Source organism: Daktulosphaira vitifoliae, unplaced genomic scaffold (genome assembly GCF_025091365.1).
Source record: "Daktulosphaira vitifoliae isolate Bord-2020 unplaced genomic scaffold, ASM2509136v1 Scaffold_4, whole genome shotgun sequence".
Taxonomy (NCBI): Eukaryota; Metazoa; Arthropoda; class Insecta; order Hemiptera; family Phylloxeridae; genus Daktulosphaira; species Daktulosphaira vitifoliae.
In genome coordinates, this window is record NW_026099575.1 from 20603795 (window position 1) to 20623780 (window position 19986).

A 19986-nucleotide genomic window follows, 5' to 3' on the forward strand; every position below is an offset into this window, starting at 1 on the left:
ATTCATCCATCATAATCAATTAAACTTTTACAAAAGCTTCTTCCTTTAAGTTTTTCAAATAATTTATAATGAATGAATTTAGTTTAATATAATAATATAGAATAACTTTCAGTAAGATTTTTATTAGTTTATTTCATAAAACACTTTTTATAAAGATACAGGGATTTTATACTTTATACTTAAATTTACTAGTATTTTTTTAACCATTATAATAGTCAAAAAAATTTCCTAGTGAAATAATATTTAAACATTTTAAATTATAACCAATACACTCAATTAGCATTAAAAAATTTTAATTTAAATAATTTAATAGAAGACTATTTATCTATGTAAGAATTACATAGATAAATACATTATTTAAGAAAGTTAAAAATGCATTGTAGTGTATAAGTAAAAGAAATTCGCAACTTATACCACAATTAAATATAAAAATATATTCATATATAAAATGGCATCACTATAATGTCCACTTATTAGTCACACGCATGTACATCATTATTATAGATAAATATTGATTCAGTCCAGCCTTTACGATAATCATGGTTTAAAATCATATAAATGAAAAAACTTGTTTGTATATTTTTATTAAATAACTATTATAAATTATCTTACTACTTCTATTATACTAATGAATACTTACTTAAGTATTCACTTCGTTTTACTTCAAAGATTGCTTTATCATTTATGCAATGGTTATATTCATCCACGAAATAAAAATCTAAAAGAAAAATTATTCTTAATAAATGTTGATGAATGTAGTTATTTTATTCTTAGAGAAAAGCATATTTTAATTATAGCTTAAAATTTAAAAAAATGTATTAATATTTACAACTTATAAGTAAATAAAATAAATTTAAGGATGAGTTCTGATACTTTTATTCTTTAGTAATATATCATTTAAACAATTTTTTAAAAATAATTTTGTAAGTTGATATAAATTAGCGTGAAAATAAACGTTATTTTCTACAGTGAAGTATAACGAGTAAAATACATAAAAAAAAATGTTACATATACAAAGAAAGGGAAACTAAATTAGTTCGATCTTCATTCAACAAAGAAGATTATTTCTCAAAAACTAAATGGAATCAAATAGGTACAAAAGCAATTCTTTTTTCTATCTAAATAGGTAAATAGTATCATTTTTTGAGAGCAAAATCGATGTATGTTTCTTAATTACATATTCAGTTTATTAAGATTTTCACATATTGTCAGTGATGGATTTTCAAGATTTTCTTAAGGAGGGCTCTAAAAAATAAAATTTATTAGGAATATGTATCAGAGTTTTACCTTACATATTAAATAGTGTAAAAATACCAATGTATAGTTGGGTCCAAATTCCTGAAACTACTTATTTTAAAAGATGTTATTCAAATATGAAATTTAATAAATTAAAACTATTACTAAAATGCATACATTTTTAAAAGGTTCGAATAAACAACTTAAATGTTGACCTAATGTCAAGAAGTTCTCTTAATGAAAAATCTCGACGTGCCTTTCTTTTCAATGTGGAATTGACTGTTTTTTTTTTTTTTGAATGACTAATAATTTAATCAATAATTATTAAATAATTAACAATTTTCGAATATCTATTATATATTAGATCGGTATAACAAAAAAAAAATATTCAAGTTAAACAAATTTACAATAGATGTTAATAGTTAGGCGTAGGTCGTTCTCCCGTCTTCCTTTAGATGGAAAGTTATATTTTGAAGCAATTATTGAATTAATACATATTTAATATGAGTATTTTATTTATAGTCAATATGAGGAAATTATTAATAACTTATTTTGAAAAATTAAAAATTTATTCTTAGAGTTAATTGTAGCATTGAAATATAATAAAGTTTTATAATCTAAATAATGTATTAAATTTATCTCAATAATTTTTTAATAATTAAAAAAACACGAGAGTGTGATCTAAGATTTGATAATTATTACTCATTGGTTAATAATTATAAAATAAAATAATTTATTTTAATATTAAGATCTTATCCCGCCGAACGAACTCTTACACCAATTTACTCTATAATCTTGTTTAGATCTATTCAATATAAAATATTTTTTTGCCTCCGCCTCTCAAAATTATGTATTGAGGTTAAATAATGCATTTTTTGAAATTTTATCTTCCTATAATTTTTTTGAGACGCTCATTAATAATTGAGTTTTCTCAATTCAGACAAATTTAATTTGAACTAATTTTTTTGAAAAATGATAGCGTGGCGTCGTCATTTAAGGAAAATATAACACTATTTTGAATATTTTTAACGCATATTCACTTTTTCTGTATTTATCAATGAAATAAATTGTGTGATGAAAAATTTTTCATATAATAAAAATTAAACACTTGTGGCTAATATTATCTTAAATTAAAAATATATTTAAAATATTAATTTAACACTTAAAAATATTTAACTTTAAAACAATTCTAATTTTGATATTCTATCTTAAAAATTGAGCGGGTTCCAATTTTTTAATAAAAGATATGCAATGTTAACATGTTATTTGTAAGGGAAAACCTAATTATTAATAAACCGTCTCAAAAAAAAATCGTAAAAATATGAAATTTTAGAAGATGCTTTATATCTCATAAACATAATTTTGGACGGTGGGAGTTAAAAAAAATTCATTCAAATATGAATAGATCTAATGTTTGATATTATTATTTTGTGAGATTGCTGTATTAAGTTGATCATACTATTGGGAGTCTAATGAATTTAGAAACAACCAATTGATTTAATGATAGATTTATAAAACCAATACTACTTTTTTTTTATTTTTTGCAAAACTAAAATATATCACTGCTTTGTATGAATAAAATTATAAATATGGGATGTTTTCAAACTTATTGAAAATAATAATAAAACAATAGTTAATAATCAGACATTGACCATTAAATGACATTGTATCATTAGTCTTTTCAAGAAAATTTTTTATTTTTAAATTAAATAAAAGCTATAAAAGATGTGTTTTTCAAATTTTTTAGTTAAAATTTAAAAATTGTATCTACATTAACAAATTAAGTATGATATCTCATAAAACTTTTTACATAAGTAAAAATAAAATTAATATCACTTATTTGGCTATTGGAAATTATCAAATATTTGTTACGTCAAGTTCTTATTTATGAAATTATAATTTACTTATTATTAACACCAAAATGTAAAGAATTCAAGAACGTGTGGGCCAAACGAGAGTAAACTGTACTAATAAGCAAGGACGTTATTATTAGATCAGCTCATCTTTGACGATTTTCTGACTTGAGTCTTATTTGTAAGCATCGTTGACGGGGGAATATAGTTTAGAGTGCCAAAAAACCATAGTCGATGCCAAATATCGCTGACTATCGTTGGCTGGACACTTGTCGCCGTCATATAAAAATTATATTCACTTCCCAACATCATATTAGCTTTTGCTTAAAATATAAACCTTTTGCATTGCGCAATACTGACAACGTACTCAACGCTCGACCCTGAATAAGTACAATCTCTAAATTTTATCCATTATCTTCCTATGACAATAATAATCATAGAAAAAATATTTACATGACTTGGATTCTAAGACTAAAAAAATGCTCTACTTTGACATTTTATACTTAAAAAATAAAATCATTCAGCTTTCTGTTTTATCGCACATTATGATTTAGACTCATCACAACTATTTGATGATTATATTTATAGGCTATTAGCCATAGAACCGAATAATAAGCGGGTTTAATTTTAATATACATTTGATTATGTTGTCATTTCGTTATTCGCCAACGCAATATCGAGAGAACTAATGATAAAATAAGCTAGCTAATATATTCATTTTTTACTGTCCAACAGAGACAATTTCGAATGATGTGCGAATAATATTTTCATACATATAATATATTTATAATTAGAAAAAAAGACACCCTAAAATATTGCTTCGCAATTTTAATATTTTTATGACGTATTTAAAAGTATTTCTAAAGCTCTTCATTGAAGAAAGAAATTGGAATATATTCAAAGCATTTTAAAACGATTAAAATTAAATGTAACATCAAAGAAAAAATGATTTAAACTTACTAAACTATATTACAATTCTAAAAATGACTAATAGATAGAGTGTAAATTCCGAAGAATTAAATAGATTAATGATCACAACAAGTGATTATCAATAGTCTAAAGACTATTGATATTTTCCAAAAACTCGCAATATTCGTTATAATTCTGAGTTTTAAGCCAGTTCTACGTAATTTAGATACAAGCTTCAGAAAAATAATTAAAAATTTGATTACTTGCATTCATAGGCGTCGAGTAAGAACAAAAGTAATCGTTTTTTTTTTTTAATTTCGTATCGAAAATTAAAAAAAAAAAAACAAAATAGATAATGATGGCCTAAAATTTTAAGAATACTTTAATTGAGTATTACGATATAATGGAAATTAAATTTTACCTTTTGGAACTACCTTGATTCTAGCTCTTCTATCTGTAGTACTTTATCATATTAAAGTTATTTAAAAAACATAACATTTAATTGAATTATAATTAAAAATTTTAAATATAATTTTTTTGCTATAGCTTATTTGTAAAAAATATATAATTTTATAAGAAAATAATATAATTACAAATTAAAAGTAATTTATTTTAAATAATACCTAAAAAAAGTCATAAAAAATTATGAATTTCTAATTACACAATTGTTACAGACACTAAGCTCCTCCCCAAAAAATATATTCTGACCACCTATGTTTATGCTTGCACTATATTTTAATTAAAATATCATTTGATAGAAATTATATATTTATATATAATCGAGCACTCAAAATTAGTCTTAATAGCCTATAACTTCACATCCAATTAAGCTATCACTGTAAAACTAGAACTGTTTTACTCATATTACATAGTACTTCAATTTCATTCTGAAGTTTATGAATTTTTTTTAACATCGAAATTTTTATTTTAATTTTGCAGTATTTTAATAGCAAAATTTGAAGGTCAACAAATTTTTTAATAAATTTTTTTTTTTTTTTTTAAACTTTTAGTTATGTAACTCATATCATGTTTGAATCGATTTATAATTTTAACTTCGATGTTTTTATATTGTTTTACGGTCTTGAACACGCAAAATTTGCTGAAAATAGCCAACTTTATCATCTCATTACACAAAAATAACTGAACGAATTTTTTTCAAATTTACATAATACTCACCTTTAGGCAATTATAATAAAATGTCTGGTGAAAATTTGATGATGGAAAAATAATTTTAACAATACTTATAGAATGTACACAAAGTTTATAATTTACGTATTATGGAAAATCCACTACTATGTAATTTTCAACATTTTATTTTTATTTTTTGCATTTATTCTGCATGAAAATAGAGTTTTCATTTGATCATATTACTCATAGTGACTTTTGTAACATTTTCTTCGTGTAATACAACATTGTTAAACAGCATTTAAAACTGATTATTTGTTTGGTACAGAACACCTTTAGCAAAGATTTAGTAGACCAGTTGTTACAAACATCGTTGATTATAATATATCACGTGATAACTTATCTTTAACGTCTTTTTTTTTTATTCACCCCCTTGCCCACTCAGCAGCACGGCATATCGATGATCTCCGTGTCAATTGTCATTCGTGTACAGTTTAACTACGTAAGTCAAACAATCTATTTTTTTATGTGTTATATTCTTTTTTGTAGCAAGCTCCTTCGCTTGAATGGTAATTGTTCGGCCATTTTACTCCGTTATTCTTATTATTTGTTTATTGCACTCTTGTGCTCAATATTCTCGTGCACTTGCACGCCACCAGTGATTGGGCCCTGACCATCACAAAATTACTTCATTGCCGTAATCGGATTTTCGCCGTCTGTTCTCATCTGCCATTACGTGCCATTACATCTACACTCTGACTCGTGATACTCAGATATTCGACACCATTACCACAATATCTCATACAGTTCACTCATCGCTATCAACAACTTCAACTATTCAGCTGAGTTTTTATACTATTTTTTAATGTTATTTATTATTTGTTTAATTGAAGGTAACTATTTTGTTTTATACCGCTTCGCCGGTTATTAGTATTTAAGGCCCCCCCAGTTACCCCTTAAATTAAAGATATTCTTTGAAGAACTAATAATATATATAGTTATTTTTTATTTAATTATGTCTACTCTCGTTACTTATACCGTTAGCCGTAATCCTCCAGGTGACCCACTCATTCTTCAATAATAGTGATTTAAACACACTTAAGGTAAAATGGCATTTTAGTGCGGTGTACAACTAGCCGTCCTACGGTCTAGCTGCCTTGTATGAAACATTATCTGTTTTTAAATATTACAGGATTGTCCTTATAAATTTATAATTTTGTGCCACCGAGCATTCAAGTCAATGTGTAACGTTTATGGTAGTAACTAGTGATCTGTGTATTAATAAAATCAATTTCAACTATATATTTTCTCATATTAGATTTTCAATTGTTTTATTTAATATAATTACAATAATTTTTTGTTTTTTAAAAATTATTAATGTACAACTTTGTATTTGATTATAATTAGTTTAATTATAATTCGGTATGATGTAAACAGAAATAAAACTTATATTTTTATATAATATAAAAATAGAATTAAATTACATTTTAGAATAAATTATAAGGAAATATATAATAATCATTATTCTATATTACACTCAAAAATATAACACATTTTATTATATTTTTAGAATAATAAAATTATCTAAAATACATAATATTTGAACAATTATGACTTTAAAATTAGTTACTTACAATGGTATGTAATATTTTATTTTTCGTGTAGAATAAATACCAAAAATAAAATTTTGAAAATTATGTAGTTTATGAATTTTCCATAATACGTAAAATATAAATTTTGAAACTCTATATGTGGTGTTAAAATTATATTTTCTAAATATTGTCATAAGTGTACAATAAAAAAAATGGTCAGAAACAAAGTAGGGAAGAAGGTGTGATAGTATTAAAACAATAAGGTTTCATTCAAGTCAAAGAAATTATTATCAGCAAAATTTTACAAAGTTCAAATGTGGACTTAGATATTTCTTCAGAATTATTTGATGAACTTGTCAAGTTTTTAAAAAATTATAGAGAAACTGGATTTAATACCGCTAAATTGAAAGATCAAATATTCGCCATTATTTAAACAATGAAGAGCAACTGTGATCTAATTATATGGACTTGGCATTATATCTACAATCTGAAGATGAAAATGATATTTATTTGAAAAATTCTTAATTTGTCACTACATAGTCTAAGAATCAAAAATATCTATTGATGTACTTAACTTTATAAAGAAAAATAATGGAGCTTTTCCGAACTTAGCCATTGCTCCTATGATTTTGTTATCAGTCCCGATAACTTAATTTAGTGCAGAACGCAGAATAAATGTAATAAATAAAAATAAAATGTTAGTGAATTTTCCATAATACGCAAATTGTAAATTTTATAAACGATGTTAAAATTATTTCTCCATCATCAAATTTTCTTCAAACATTTTAATTGTTTAAAGATAAGTACTATGTAAATTTGAAAAAAAAATCATTCAGCCACTTTTGTGTAATCAAATGATAAAGTTAGCTATTTTCAGCAAATTTTTCAAATTTTGCGTGTTCAAGATTGTAAAACACAAAAACGCATATACTTGAGCCATACTTGGGTTCTAAAATTTTTATAATTTTTAAAAAATTCATCATTAAGTTGTAAAATTTTTCATTTTAAATTTAAAAAAAATGGGGAGCAATTTTTTCCCTATTATAGATACCCTTCTAAAAATTAATTTGGTTTTATGTATTTACAATTCCTCTATATTACTTGAGTTATAGTATACTATTAAATTAAAAAGTACTTATTAATAAACATAAAAATAAAAAAAGTAATTAAAAATAATGAGTAACTAGGCATTAACACTTAATTGTTTTCTTTGCAATTTTATTATGAGAGAAGAACACAATTTTAAATGTTATTCATAACATTTGAAGAGTTCAGATAGCCAAATAATATATTGAAAAAATAATAAAGTGCTTGAAGTATTTAAGTTGTAAGATGTATAAAGCTTAATTTAACCAACATTATCATAATAAAATTAAACTTAAAATATAACAAAAAAGAATTATACTTCATTACATTTTTATGTTAATCAAAATTTAAATTGATTGATTTTTAAGTTAATTTTACTAAAAAATAAAAATAATTAACCGGTTCAATTGTTTATTAGTAGTATATAAGTTGTACGAATTGATTATAGCTTAATAAGTATCTGTCTTAGTAATCCTAGAATGCACTTCAAGAATATGTCCTTCATTTACCCTATGTATTAATATACCTGTAGCTTATTAAATTCTTGTCCGATACTAGTTATCAATTCATAACTAAAGTATTCAATTCAATAACCAATTATCTCTAAATTTGAAATTGTTCAAATTAAACACGATAACATAAATTTATTTAGTAATAAACTGTGAACATTAGGAAACCAACCGTGACATGATTAAACTAAGAGATTAGAGAGTTCGATTTTTCAAAAAAATGTCTTTTTGAAATTTCCAGTCATGAATTAATGCAGCCCATACTGATGTAAATATACTTCACTTGCGTTCGATACCCACTCTATGTATTAAAATGCTAATAACTTAATAAATAACTTGTCCTAAAATAATCAACGACAAGTATTATTTTAAACATTTTTACTAAATAATTGCTGTTTTAAAATTTCGAAAAAGTAAAATATTTATTTTTTTTTTTTCTAAACTCCGGACTATGAGAGAACGCAAGTTGTTTACACATGTAAAAGATAGTGTTCATTAGCCTTGTTTTCCAAACCACGTGGTACTGCTGTATGAATACTGAGGCTCAATTAGTATACACAAATATTAATCAGTTGTCGGCCAAATGTACATATACTACATATAAAACAATAATCTTGGATACTATTTTAATTTTTTTTCTCTCATCCCCTTGATTTATTTTGAGACAGCTTTTATAAAACCCATAATAAAAATTTTTATTAAAAATTATATTTATAAAAAAAATAAGTATGTGTTACTTTTAGGGTGACTAAAGAACATAAAAATTCATACTATTACTGATTAATAAAGGTTAACTCACAGCTGTAGATTAAAATTATCTAAATAATTATATTAAAACAGTTGCGTTCTTAGTCTAAATTAGAACCTGAAAAGTACAAAACTTTGTTTATATAAACCACTAAAAACAACTGCTTACTAGAGAACTGAGACAGTAAATGATGATAATTAATATGAACGGTGCTAGATAATGAAAGATAAGCCGAAATGAACAATATTTGGTCGCCATTGGTTTACATTTTCTCGAGGCCCGTACTCTAGTGGTAACTAATAAAAAAATATGTTTTGAATGTAGTCTAAGAAGACAATAATTATTAAAAATAAATGTTTATGAAATTATAATTGAACTAAAAGTTTATAAGAGATACCTAAACTTCATGAGTTAACCTATACAGATAGAAAATTCAACGAGTTAATTTATTTAAATAATAAACTAAAGGCTTAATTATATATAGTAATCTATGAATATCGAATAGTCAACGTTACCCTTAAATAAGTTAAAATAAAAAAAGCAATGTCTAGAGAGTAATGTTTTAGAATTCATAAGGTTTTTATTTATATGATTTTGATTCATTCCCACAGAAAAATGTTTGACCATCACTGCTGTGGCGGTTACCAAGGTAAAATTTTTTTCAATTATTCTTGTGTAATTACCATATATATTGTTAAAATATGTAAAATATAAATGTATCATTTTATACTTATTGAAATTAAATGAACTAATGATTTAGCAAAGTAATGTTCTTGATAGAGCAAATAAAATATATTATAGTTACCAAAAAATAAACATTAGTTATACAAATTCCATGTACAAGTATACATGGCCAAAGTTTTACTTAAAACTTTGTAAACTTAAATATTGTTAAGATATATAGTTCATTACATTAACTGAATATTATTTTTATTCATTCTTCATCAATATATGATGTGTAATATAAGAGGTATCATGTTCGTTTTATCTTTTTTGTTTTGCATTTTCCACTTCATAGTATAAATTAGTTTCTGTGGAATGAGATTGTTCTATTTTTATGAGAATGTATATAAGATCACAGGTACAGGCGACCGACCTACTTAGTTCAATCAATTTTGCATTTTCCCTTGATGCGTAGATACCCAAGTTAAAATCTGTTTTTAGATTTTATTTTCTCTTTGATACAAACAATTATATTTGGAGAAGACATTGAACATATTTAAATATAATTACATACATATTGCAACACTAACGTCTCTATCTAGTTTTCCCTTGGTTAGTAATTTATATTTTTTTTAGTGCTTTTATCGACTCAATTAAGAGCCATAGCGGTCTCTCCCAAAGGAGGGAGGTTTTCTTAACCAATTATAACTCCAGGAAGGGTAGTTAGTCCGTCGCCGGAGAGAGGAGGATGATGACTCCAACTACCGAACAGATCGTTCGGCAAATGAAGCCGCCCGTGACCGAGTTTCGTACCTGAGACAGTACGTGCCAAGCACTGCCGCGTTACCGACTCGGCCACACCGTCTTCTAAGCAATTTATGTAGATACGAACATTTAAAGCATTATCATTTTTAGAAATCAGTAAATTTATTGATAAAATATTTCTTGTTCATTAACTAGTAAATAGAAATATCTTTGTTTCAAAATGAATGCGTGCAATTTAGATACTTATAAACCAAGTAGACAATTTATTGTAAGCATGAGGCATAGATGTGAGCAAGATAGATATCAGAAAAGAAGAAACCATAACCACAGTTAAAAAATTTATTGTACCTTTCAATTAAATTGACAAAATATAACAATAAAAGTATTTTAATTATATTTAATCGTTTTATATTCATTACAATTTAAATAAATTACAAGCTAATTATAAATTATTCATAAATAAATAATATTAAAACTATGTTTAACATTTCTGTTAGATATTCTATCATTTTAATATTAATTACTTTCTAAATGCTTGATTTTACAGTTAAAAATTGTTGAAAAAATAAACTACTTATAAAAAATAAAATTTTATTAATTTATCAATTTCATACCAGCCGAGGAAAAAATGTTTTTGAGAGAAAGAAGAGTAAGCCAGTTACATGAATTTAGCGTTGAATGTACGTGCGAGACTCACCTGATACTTGTAAATTAGCCAATGTGCTACTTGCTCCGAGGTAGTTAGAAACTGTGCATACATATAATCCAGCGTTAACTAGAACGAAAAAATATGTAATTATTGAGTTATTCATTCTATCAAGAATAAAATGTAGCTATTTTTTATTTGAAAACATTATTTTGTGACTTAAAACCCCGATTTGAAAAGGATTTATTAAAATAATTAATGAATTTAAAAAAATACTAAATTGAATGAATAATTAAAATACATTTAGGCTGCTAAAATTTTAAGTTTTAGTTATTATTATTTTAACAATAACTAATCAATTTTTAAGTATATAGTCTTTAATAATAAAAAAATAGGCTTACATTGATACGCCTTCGGAATCAATAATTTGCAAACACCGTTTCTATATTCCATTTGATAGCAGTCTGAATTACTTAGCACTTGACCGTTGCACATCCACACTATATTTTCAATAGGCTCACCTTGTACTATGCATTCAAATCTGGCAGTTTTACCGCTAACTACTGCTATATCTTTTAACGGCTATATCCCGTAAAACATTTAATATATAATATAATATAAAAATTATAAATGGTAAAAAGAGCTTAACTTACAGTCATAAATATTGGTATACTATGAGAAGGATCTAAAGGTATTGCTGTATTCAGTTCTTTTTGGTGAATGGGGCTAATAACGGCGCCATCTATAAATATTTTCAAGGCTTTATAGGCAAATTAATTACACTTATGATAAAAATATTAACTAATTATAACATTTTGGTTAATTAGAAACCAAAAAGGATTTCACTCAAAGCTCACACGCACACATATATCTTACTTACAGAGAAAAATAGTTTTAACCAACTGCAGAAGTTCAAAGCAATGTGAATAGTCGTAAACATAGGCTAAGCATTGAATTCTATATAAAATTACAGTAAATAAAAAATATACATAAAGCAAATACACTAATACAAAGCTAAAAAAAAAAAAGATACATAGATGCTAATAGATAAGTACAATATGAATTTCAAAGATGATCTATACCTAATAAGTAGATGTAAAAAAAAAGCTAATAACAAGATATTTCTACAGAAATTCAAAATTAATTTGAAGAATACAATATAATTATTATCAATTTCACCTGCAATTTTATTAATATATTCCACACTTGTATAAGAATTATAATATTTAATCATTTCATTCGAGCGTTTTTGCATGTGGTTTGAAGATTTATGCACAACTGGAACGCTAAAATAGACACTACTACGGTTGAGTGTATTGTTGTTTCCAATTTGTTTAGGATATGCTATACCGAATTTGTATCCAAAATCGTATTTGTAACACGGTAGATCGATTTTAAAACAATAAATTTGGTTAGTACCTATAGTATATAAGACTCATTTATGGGAATAATGCAACATTTTTTATTGCAAAATTTTATTTACATAGCTGACAACTAATTGCTAACTTAGCAAAATGCTGAAGCCGTATATAAATTAAAAAAAATTACCTATAAAAGCATCTGAAGAATTGACACTTTGTGATGAAATTGTTTGAAAGGAATTAGTTTCATTAGTGGGTACAAATGATTTCTGTTCAAATCTTCTCCTCATTTCGTTTACTCTCTGCAATCTTATTGCTTCAGCCTTCTTTTCCAACGTATCTTGATAATTTATAGAGTTATGTCCATTTTCAGATTTTAGATTATTTTGAACATTACCGTTTTCAGTGTAGTCATTAAAACAAACTATTTTTTGAGAATTCGAATAAGGAGCAAATCCAATTTCAGGGGGTGTTCCTGGTTTTAACTGAAACTCAGGTTCAGTAATATCTTTTAATTGAATGCGAGTGTTGCGGACTTGATAATTAGGTGTTTCTACAGATTTAAAGGGTTGTTGAAAACTAGGTTTAACAAGCTTATACATAGATTCTTTTGATTCTGAATCACAAGGCCGCCAAATGGACTGAGATCTTCTATTTGATTCGTGATCACTTTCACAGTCACTTTTGTGAAAATTACCTTCAATAAAGTTTGCTGGGCTACGAATATGGGTTTTTAGTTGATTATTTTTATTTACCCATTGAGGTGGCTGTGGGTTATAATGTCGCTCATTTTCAAAAAATTCTGCCTGTAAAATTACTAAAAATTAATCAACGTTTTAATTAATAATAATTTTTCGAAGCGGCCTTATTCTAATGAACGTATTTGTTAGAATGGAAATAATTAATACACAAATTAATACAAAAATTAGTTTCATAAAGGAAACTGTTCAATACAAGTTAATATTAAAATTTCTAAGAAATCTATATTATTTTATTATAAAAAAAAACTTAATTAAAAAAAAGTTTGTTCAGATGTCAAATATAACACTTCACACTGTTAATTAAATCTCCAAACATTTTTTGATCAAACCTTCTTTAAAAATGAGCTTTGGAACCCCACATTTTTTCTTAAACTATTTTGTAAACTGTTGGTAGTAACATCACTTTGTATGCTTCTTGGCTCGTCCGTATCAGCAACATAACCACTATCTTTTACTGGACTTTGAAGTACTACAGAAGGGGTTGCTTTAGTTTCTTGAACTTGGGATGAAGCAGAATATGACTTTCTTTGAAATTTACTAGAGGGTACATCAGAGTATTGATCAACAATATATTTTGACAATTCAGTTTCACTTTCAAATTCACTATCACTGTTTCGCACCTTCATTCGACTAAATGGTCTAGAATATGTAGCTGAACTAGATGATCCACTTTGTTCAAAAAATTTATGCATAGTTTTAATTGAGTTGGCTTTATTTTGATTTCTTTGAAATTCGATGTTTTTGGTGGGCGTCTTAAAATTATGTGAAAATGATTCAAAAGTTTTTTGCACGCCATCATTATTAACTTGTCCTCCAACTTCTTTATGTTCTGATTCTAAAACTAATCCATCATGATCAATTTGTTTTAAAAAATTAGAATGACTTTCAACTGACGAATATGTTTTATTTTTAAAGTGATCATTAAACAAGGTAGGCGATTGAGGCTTCAAATTTTTTTTAGAGTCTTCACTGTGGACTCTAGGTAAGGTTGAACTTTTAGAATTAAATTTAGGAGCTTCTACATGTTTGATTTGATTTTTTTTCTGTTGTAAAAATATAGGTGTAGTATTTTTTAAATTATACTTATCTACATTATTATCAATGTGATTAATTTTATTTGTGAATTGGCTTAATTTACTATTTTTAGAAAATTCATGTTGACAATTTAATGCTAACTCTGATTGTAATGTGTTCTGGGTAAAATCTGGAGTAGAACATTTATTTTTCATAATTGTATTTGGAGATATTTTTTCATAAAACAATTTTGCTGATGACGAGCGTGGTGATTCAACATTTTTTGTAGAACCAATTGTGATATTTTCGAACTTTTCGTGTACATTTTTTCCATTACTTTCTATATTGATACTACCTAATTTTTCTTCTCTGCCTTCATTTATAACTACTTTTCCATTGTTTTCCACGGCCTCGGTGGCAGTAAAATAAGATTGCGTTTCAGACGATGAATAGGTTTTTAATTTAGGCGAAATGCACGAAGTTGGAGTATTTTGAGATTTTGATTTTGACCAAAGCTTTTCCATAGTTATTGCTTCTGCAGATGGTCTAGGTGAGCCTGGCCTCACATTAATATCAGCTTGTGGACGTAATAATGGAGAATTATGTTCTGTTTGTAATTCTGGCATATTCGAATACTTAATACTCGAAATATTTTCACTTATATTTGATTTGATTACTTTTTTTTTTATGCATGTTTCTTCAAAAATTTCTTGTTTTTTTTCTGTAGCAACATTTGGAAAAATTCTTACAGCACCAGAAGGAATTTGATCAGGTGACAATGATTTTTGATTAATTGATAATTTTTTAAGTCGTTCAGTCATTTGATCATTCTTTACTACTTGTGTTCTTGGCATGTAATCAAAAGTAGGCGGAGTACCAGGTTCTAAAATGACTTCTGTCCCATTTAATTTATTATATGTACTACTCAATAATTTTTCTTCCTCGTTAAAAGCTTTAGGAGTTAAAACAACACTTGATTTTGTACTCCTTGCGCTATGAAGGTTTTTTGTTGTGTTTGGACTTAAATTTCTCGCATTTTCAATGAACGTCCCTTGTTTTTCTTTGGTTTCCTCAATTACATTTTTAAAAAATTGAAGAGCACTTTTCTTTGAAATAGATATATCTTCCACATTCTCATTCTGAGAAGTAATCTGTTTTTTATTTACTTCATTGTTAATTGTAGTATTTTCCAAACCACCAGTTAAATTACTATGTTCTACAGATGAATTTTCAGTGTTATTAATTGTTTCTTTATGAAAAATAGACTTTGAAATGAGCGATTTTTCCTCAATTTTGCTAATTTTACGGAATTTATATGAATTATTTGATGGTACTATGCTTTTGTAGTAATCCTATTCACATCGATACAAACAATAAGATTATAAAAATTTAGTAAATTATTTATCGATGAAAAATTAAATATTCATTGTAATAAAAAAACATTATTTCTTTAAAATTTATAAACAAAAAAAAAACGATTAACTTACAAAATTAACTCTATCTGCTTTGTCACATTCGGACGACAAAGATAAATTCATGTCAACATCAGGTATTGGCTGAACAATTCGCAAATCAGCACAACTAACTGCTTCACCTCCTTCATTTTTAGCTATTACTTTATACTCTCCAGCATGAATTGAAGTAGCTAAATATTAAAATACATTTTTAAAACATATTGTTATACTTTAAGTTCCTATATTAAATTCATAATTACTTAAAGTATATTCAAAAAGATGTGAATTTAATGTATATATAGTATTATAATATTTATAATTTAAAAAAAAATTGTAGTTATACCTTTTTCAATAATAACTGCACTACAGTTTCCTTGTTGTCTTAACCTAAAATTTTCTGATGGAAAAACCAAAGATTGGTTATTAAAATACCAATTTATTGTAGGTTCTGGTGTACCAGTAACTTCGACTTCTAAAACAACTCTATCTCCTTCGCCAATAGTATTAGGTATTAATCTTCGGCACATGACAGGAGGAAATACATTTTCTAGAAATTGAAAAAAATAGTTGATGCTGAAGATAATTGATATTATAATGTACACTCACTTCTAACAATAATATCAGTTGTGCAACTTGTACTGCCAGCATCATTAATAGCTTTACACGTATAATGACCACCATCTTCAACACACAAACATTTAATATCCAAACGATTTTTGTTAACTTGGTTCGTAACAATAAATTTTTTCCCATCTGGGAATATATCTACACCATTTTTACTCCACGTTATAACTGATAGAGGATAACTATCAATTATTACTTCTAAAAATACGTCATCGCCTTGTTCTGCAATTTTCCCTTGTGGTGGAGAAATGAAACGGGGAGCTGTAGGCTTACGATTCTGCTTTATAATATTTTTTTCAGTTGATGATATTAATTTATTATCTTTCTTAGTATCTTGTTGAGTAGAACATATCTCAAAAAATGATGACTGATATCCATCAAAAGCATTTGTGGAATTATAATCAGTTCCATGATGACTCTTTTGCCCATCAATATTATAATATTCTTTGGTTTGGAATAATTCACACTAATGTACACAAACACAAAAATAAAAAGTAAATAAACAGTTCTTAATTAATTTATTTATTAGCTTATTTAAATATATATGATAAACATTATTTATTTACTTGTACAGGAGTATTATCTCCTAACTGAAGAGATTGTTTTTTCATTTGTGAATCAAAGGAAGCTTCTTTAAAATTACTATCACCAAAACTAGTCGATGATGATGACATAAGCATTGAATTTTTTATGTCACAATTAGAACATCTTTCAAAAGTTTCTGCAATTGTGGATTTTTGCTCGTTATTTTTATTATTTTCCATGATTAATGAAAGCGTTTCTTGTTCTTTAATAAAAAAAATATATATTAGCGTTTTATTTTAAATTTAAGGAATTATTATTATATAATTTAAGAATAAATTATTTATTATATGAAAGATGCATACAAATGGTACCACGCTCGATGCTGACTATAAAATAAAAATGCGTTCAGTGTAAATGAACGCAACTAAGACGTGTATTTTTAGAACTTAGTTACTCAGACTTCATTCGTCTACCGCAATAATATGTATATATAATTTTTTTAACCAATGTATCTCTTGAGGTATTTAAATAGTGCGTTTAAAAACATCATTGTTAATAATAATCTTTATTTGAGTAACATTTCATTATAATTAATAGTATAATTCTAGTAATACCTTTGATTTTTAATTGAGATATACAGCTGCATTTACCAGCTTCATTTTCTGCTATACATTCAATTAACCCATTATGTTCAAACTCAGTTGCGGGAATTGTAAGTACCTGCCGGTCACCACTAATTGACACTAAAAATGATTTTCCACTTACTGGTTTCGAATTGAAATACCATCGAACCTAATTTTTAATTATTTTCTTATTTTTATAATTTAAAATAACCAATAATAAATATTCAAAACTGACCTTCGGAGTAGGTTTACCTACAACAATACACTCAAATTTGACAAAGTCACCCAAAAAAACTATTGCATCAGTAAATGTTTCTATGAATACAGGTTTCTCCAATTTTTCTTCATATTTTATTTCATTAGAAACGCCGATATTTGCTATATCAAATGATGAAGTCGATTTTACAATTACATGTGAAAAGCATTTGGCTTCTCCAGCTGTATTTGTTGCTCTAACAGTATATTGACCTTTATCAATCGGTAAAGCTTTTGGTATATGAAGTATTGCAGTACCATCTTCGTTCGAACTTAGCTGGATTTAAGCAAGAAAAATTGTTATTTTTATTATATAAGAAAAAATAAAAATACATTTATCATTACAATTATTCTATGGTCAGGCTTGATTTCAACAGTATTTCTTATCCATTTAAATTCTGGTTTTGGGCACCCATTTGCGTTACACTCTAAAGTAATTGGATCTCCTTCTCGAACTAATACATCTGAGAGTAATTTAATGAATTTGGGGGCCTCAACAAGTTTATCAAGATCCAAATCTACTAAAAATTAATCATTAAATTTAAGATTGAAATACCAATAAAAAAACAAACTTGGTCTAGGCTGTATTTTCAAAAAACCAATACTGCTGGCTTCCCCTGCAGAATTTATAGCAATTACTTTATATTCACCAGCATCATCAACAAATGCTTCTTTAATCACTAAGGAGCATTGATCACCTTGAAATAATAGCTGGATATCTTTTGATTCTTTAACAGGTTTTCCATCGTGATACCAGATTACCTAAATAATTCGTTCATTGTTAACAATAATATAATAATTTTGTATACTTAATAAAAAAAATTAATCTTAAGGTTTAACCTCAGGTTCTGGCTGGCCAATTATTACACACTTTAAATATACGCTTTGTCCTTCTGTAACAGTTTGTTCACTTAAAGGAGAAAGAATTGATGGTTTCACTGGATCAATATCACAAGTAATTTCAGAATCCGAGGTTTCGTTCGGTAAAATACCTTTGACAGATACCTGACATGAACTTGATACCTCGCCATATTTTGTTTTGATTATAAGAGTATAAGTACCAGCATCTTTTGGATAAGCTTCTGGAATTATTAGATTAATTTTTCCACGATTTTCAGGATTCTAAAATGATTAAACTTTATGATTAATTTATGTATTATAAAATTTATGAGTAAAAGAATCTAGGAAAAAACAGAAGATAGGGTAAAATAAAAATTGGTTTTAAAATAAAATTTTAAAGTGATATAAAAAGATAGATAAAAAGTATGTATATTTTTATATAAATACACAGAGTATTCAACTAAAGATAAATCACTTAGTTTTAGGAACCTATTAGCAATTTTAATTTTAATTTTTGTAAGTAGAAAGTTCTAAAATATTATATTAATTTATTAAAAATAAATGCCTCATAGAAAGAAAAATAGTAAAGTATAATAAAAAAAAGTTAAACTAGTTAATAATATATATAACAAAAAATAAAAAAATTCATGAACACTTTTAAATACTATACATTTTGGATACAAAATACAACTTGAGATAATTATGAAAAAAATAATCTTATTACAATAATTGTAATTTTATAATAAGAAATTATTACTTAACACATGATTCATTGGACCTATTGGTAATATAGTATTTAGTTTAATTTTCGATATGAAAAATATGATTCCGTGTATTTAAATAAGGCAATACAAAAGTCACTTTTAAAGAGAAGTTCCTTGTCATCGATAAAACTATATAAATTTTTTTAAATATAATATAAATTATTATATAAACGTCTTGAATTCAAAGAAATTAAGTTACAGTGACGTTCAACATTAACTTTAGGATGACCTAATTATTAGAATTAAACGCAACATATTAAGTTAATTATTTTGTACTTTTTTAATTTTTTTTCCAAATAAAGACCTACTTGATTATGGCTACATATCACAGAAAAAAATTCTAACCTATGCGTACTAGAACAGAATAAAGCACTGTTAAACATTGAACATCTTTAAAATCATCACAATTAAATTAAATAAAATTTAAGTTAGTTGCAATAGTTGCACAAAACGTATTAATATGTTTTACAATTTACCTAAAAATACATAAATCTTTTACATTATTAAATCATTCTAGCTTAGTATTATTTACTAGGCCTGGTCTAGATGGACCTCTCTCAAGACTAGGTGCCCTGTGGGTCTTACGAACCTACAGCGCGTTAGGCCCTTCGAGCTGTCCTTACAGGTGGTAAA

The 19986-nt window shown here is 26.0% G+C and overlaps 1 protein-coding gene across 7 annotated transcripts in view; it reads right to left on the reverse strand.

The window, feature by feature from the left end:
• Nucleotides 1-10828: 10828 nt before the first annotated feature.
• LOC126904246 (muscle M-line assembly protein unc-89) overlaps nt 10829-19986 on the reverse strand; it is a 43625-nt gene continuing 34467 nt past the window's right edge. For 2 of the 7 annotated variants that reach the window (XM_050683117.1, XM_050683122.1), the window contains 15 exons: nt 18590-18871; nt 18322-18511; nt 18095-18267; nt 17730-18026; nt 17486-17663; nt 16913-17133; nt 16329-16812; nt 16066-16269; nt 15756-15913; nt 13584-15620; nt 12681-13299; nt 12312-12551; nt 11786-11874; nt 11534-11714; nt 10831-11261 (listed from right to left, as the gene is read on the reverse strand). In XM_050683117.1, coding sequence (XP_050539074.1) covers nt 11155-11261; nt 11534-11714; nt 11786-11874; nt 12312-12551; nt 12681-13299; nt 13584-15620; nt 15756-15913; nt 16066-16269; nt 16329-16812; nt 16913-17133; nt 17486-17663; nt 17730-18026; nt 18095-18267; nt 18322-18511; nt 18590-18871 — 5460 coding nt within the window. In that variant the 3' untranslated portion in view covers nt 10831-11154. Of the gene's footprint in view, nt 11262-11533; nt 11715-11785; nt 11875-12311; nt 12552-12680; nt 13300-13583; nt 15621-15755; nt 15914-16065; nt 16270-16328; nt 16813-16912; nt 17134-17485; nt 17664-17729; nt 18027-18094; nt 18271-18321; nt 18512-18589; nt 18872-19986 lie in introns of those variants that run through there. The other 5 variants (XM_050683116.1, XM_050683118.1, XM_050683121.1 and 2 more) reach the window with 4 other exon arrangements.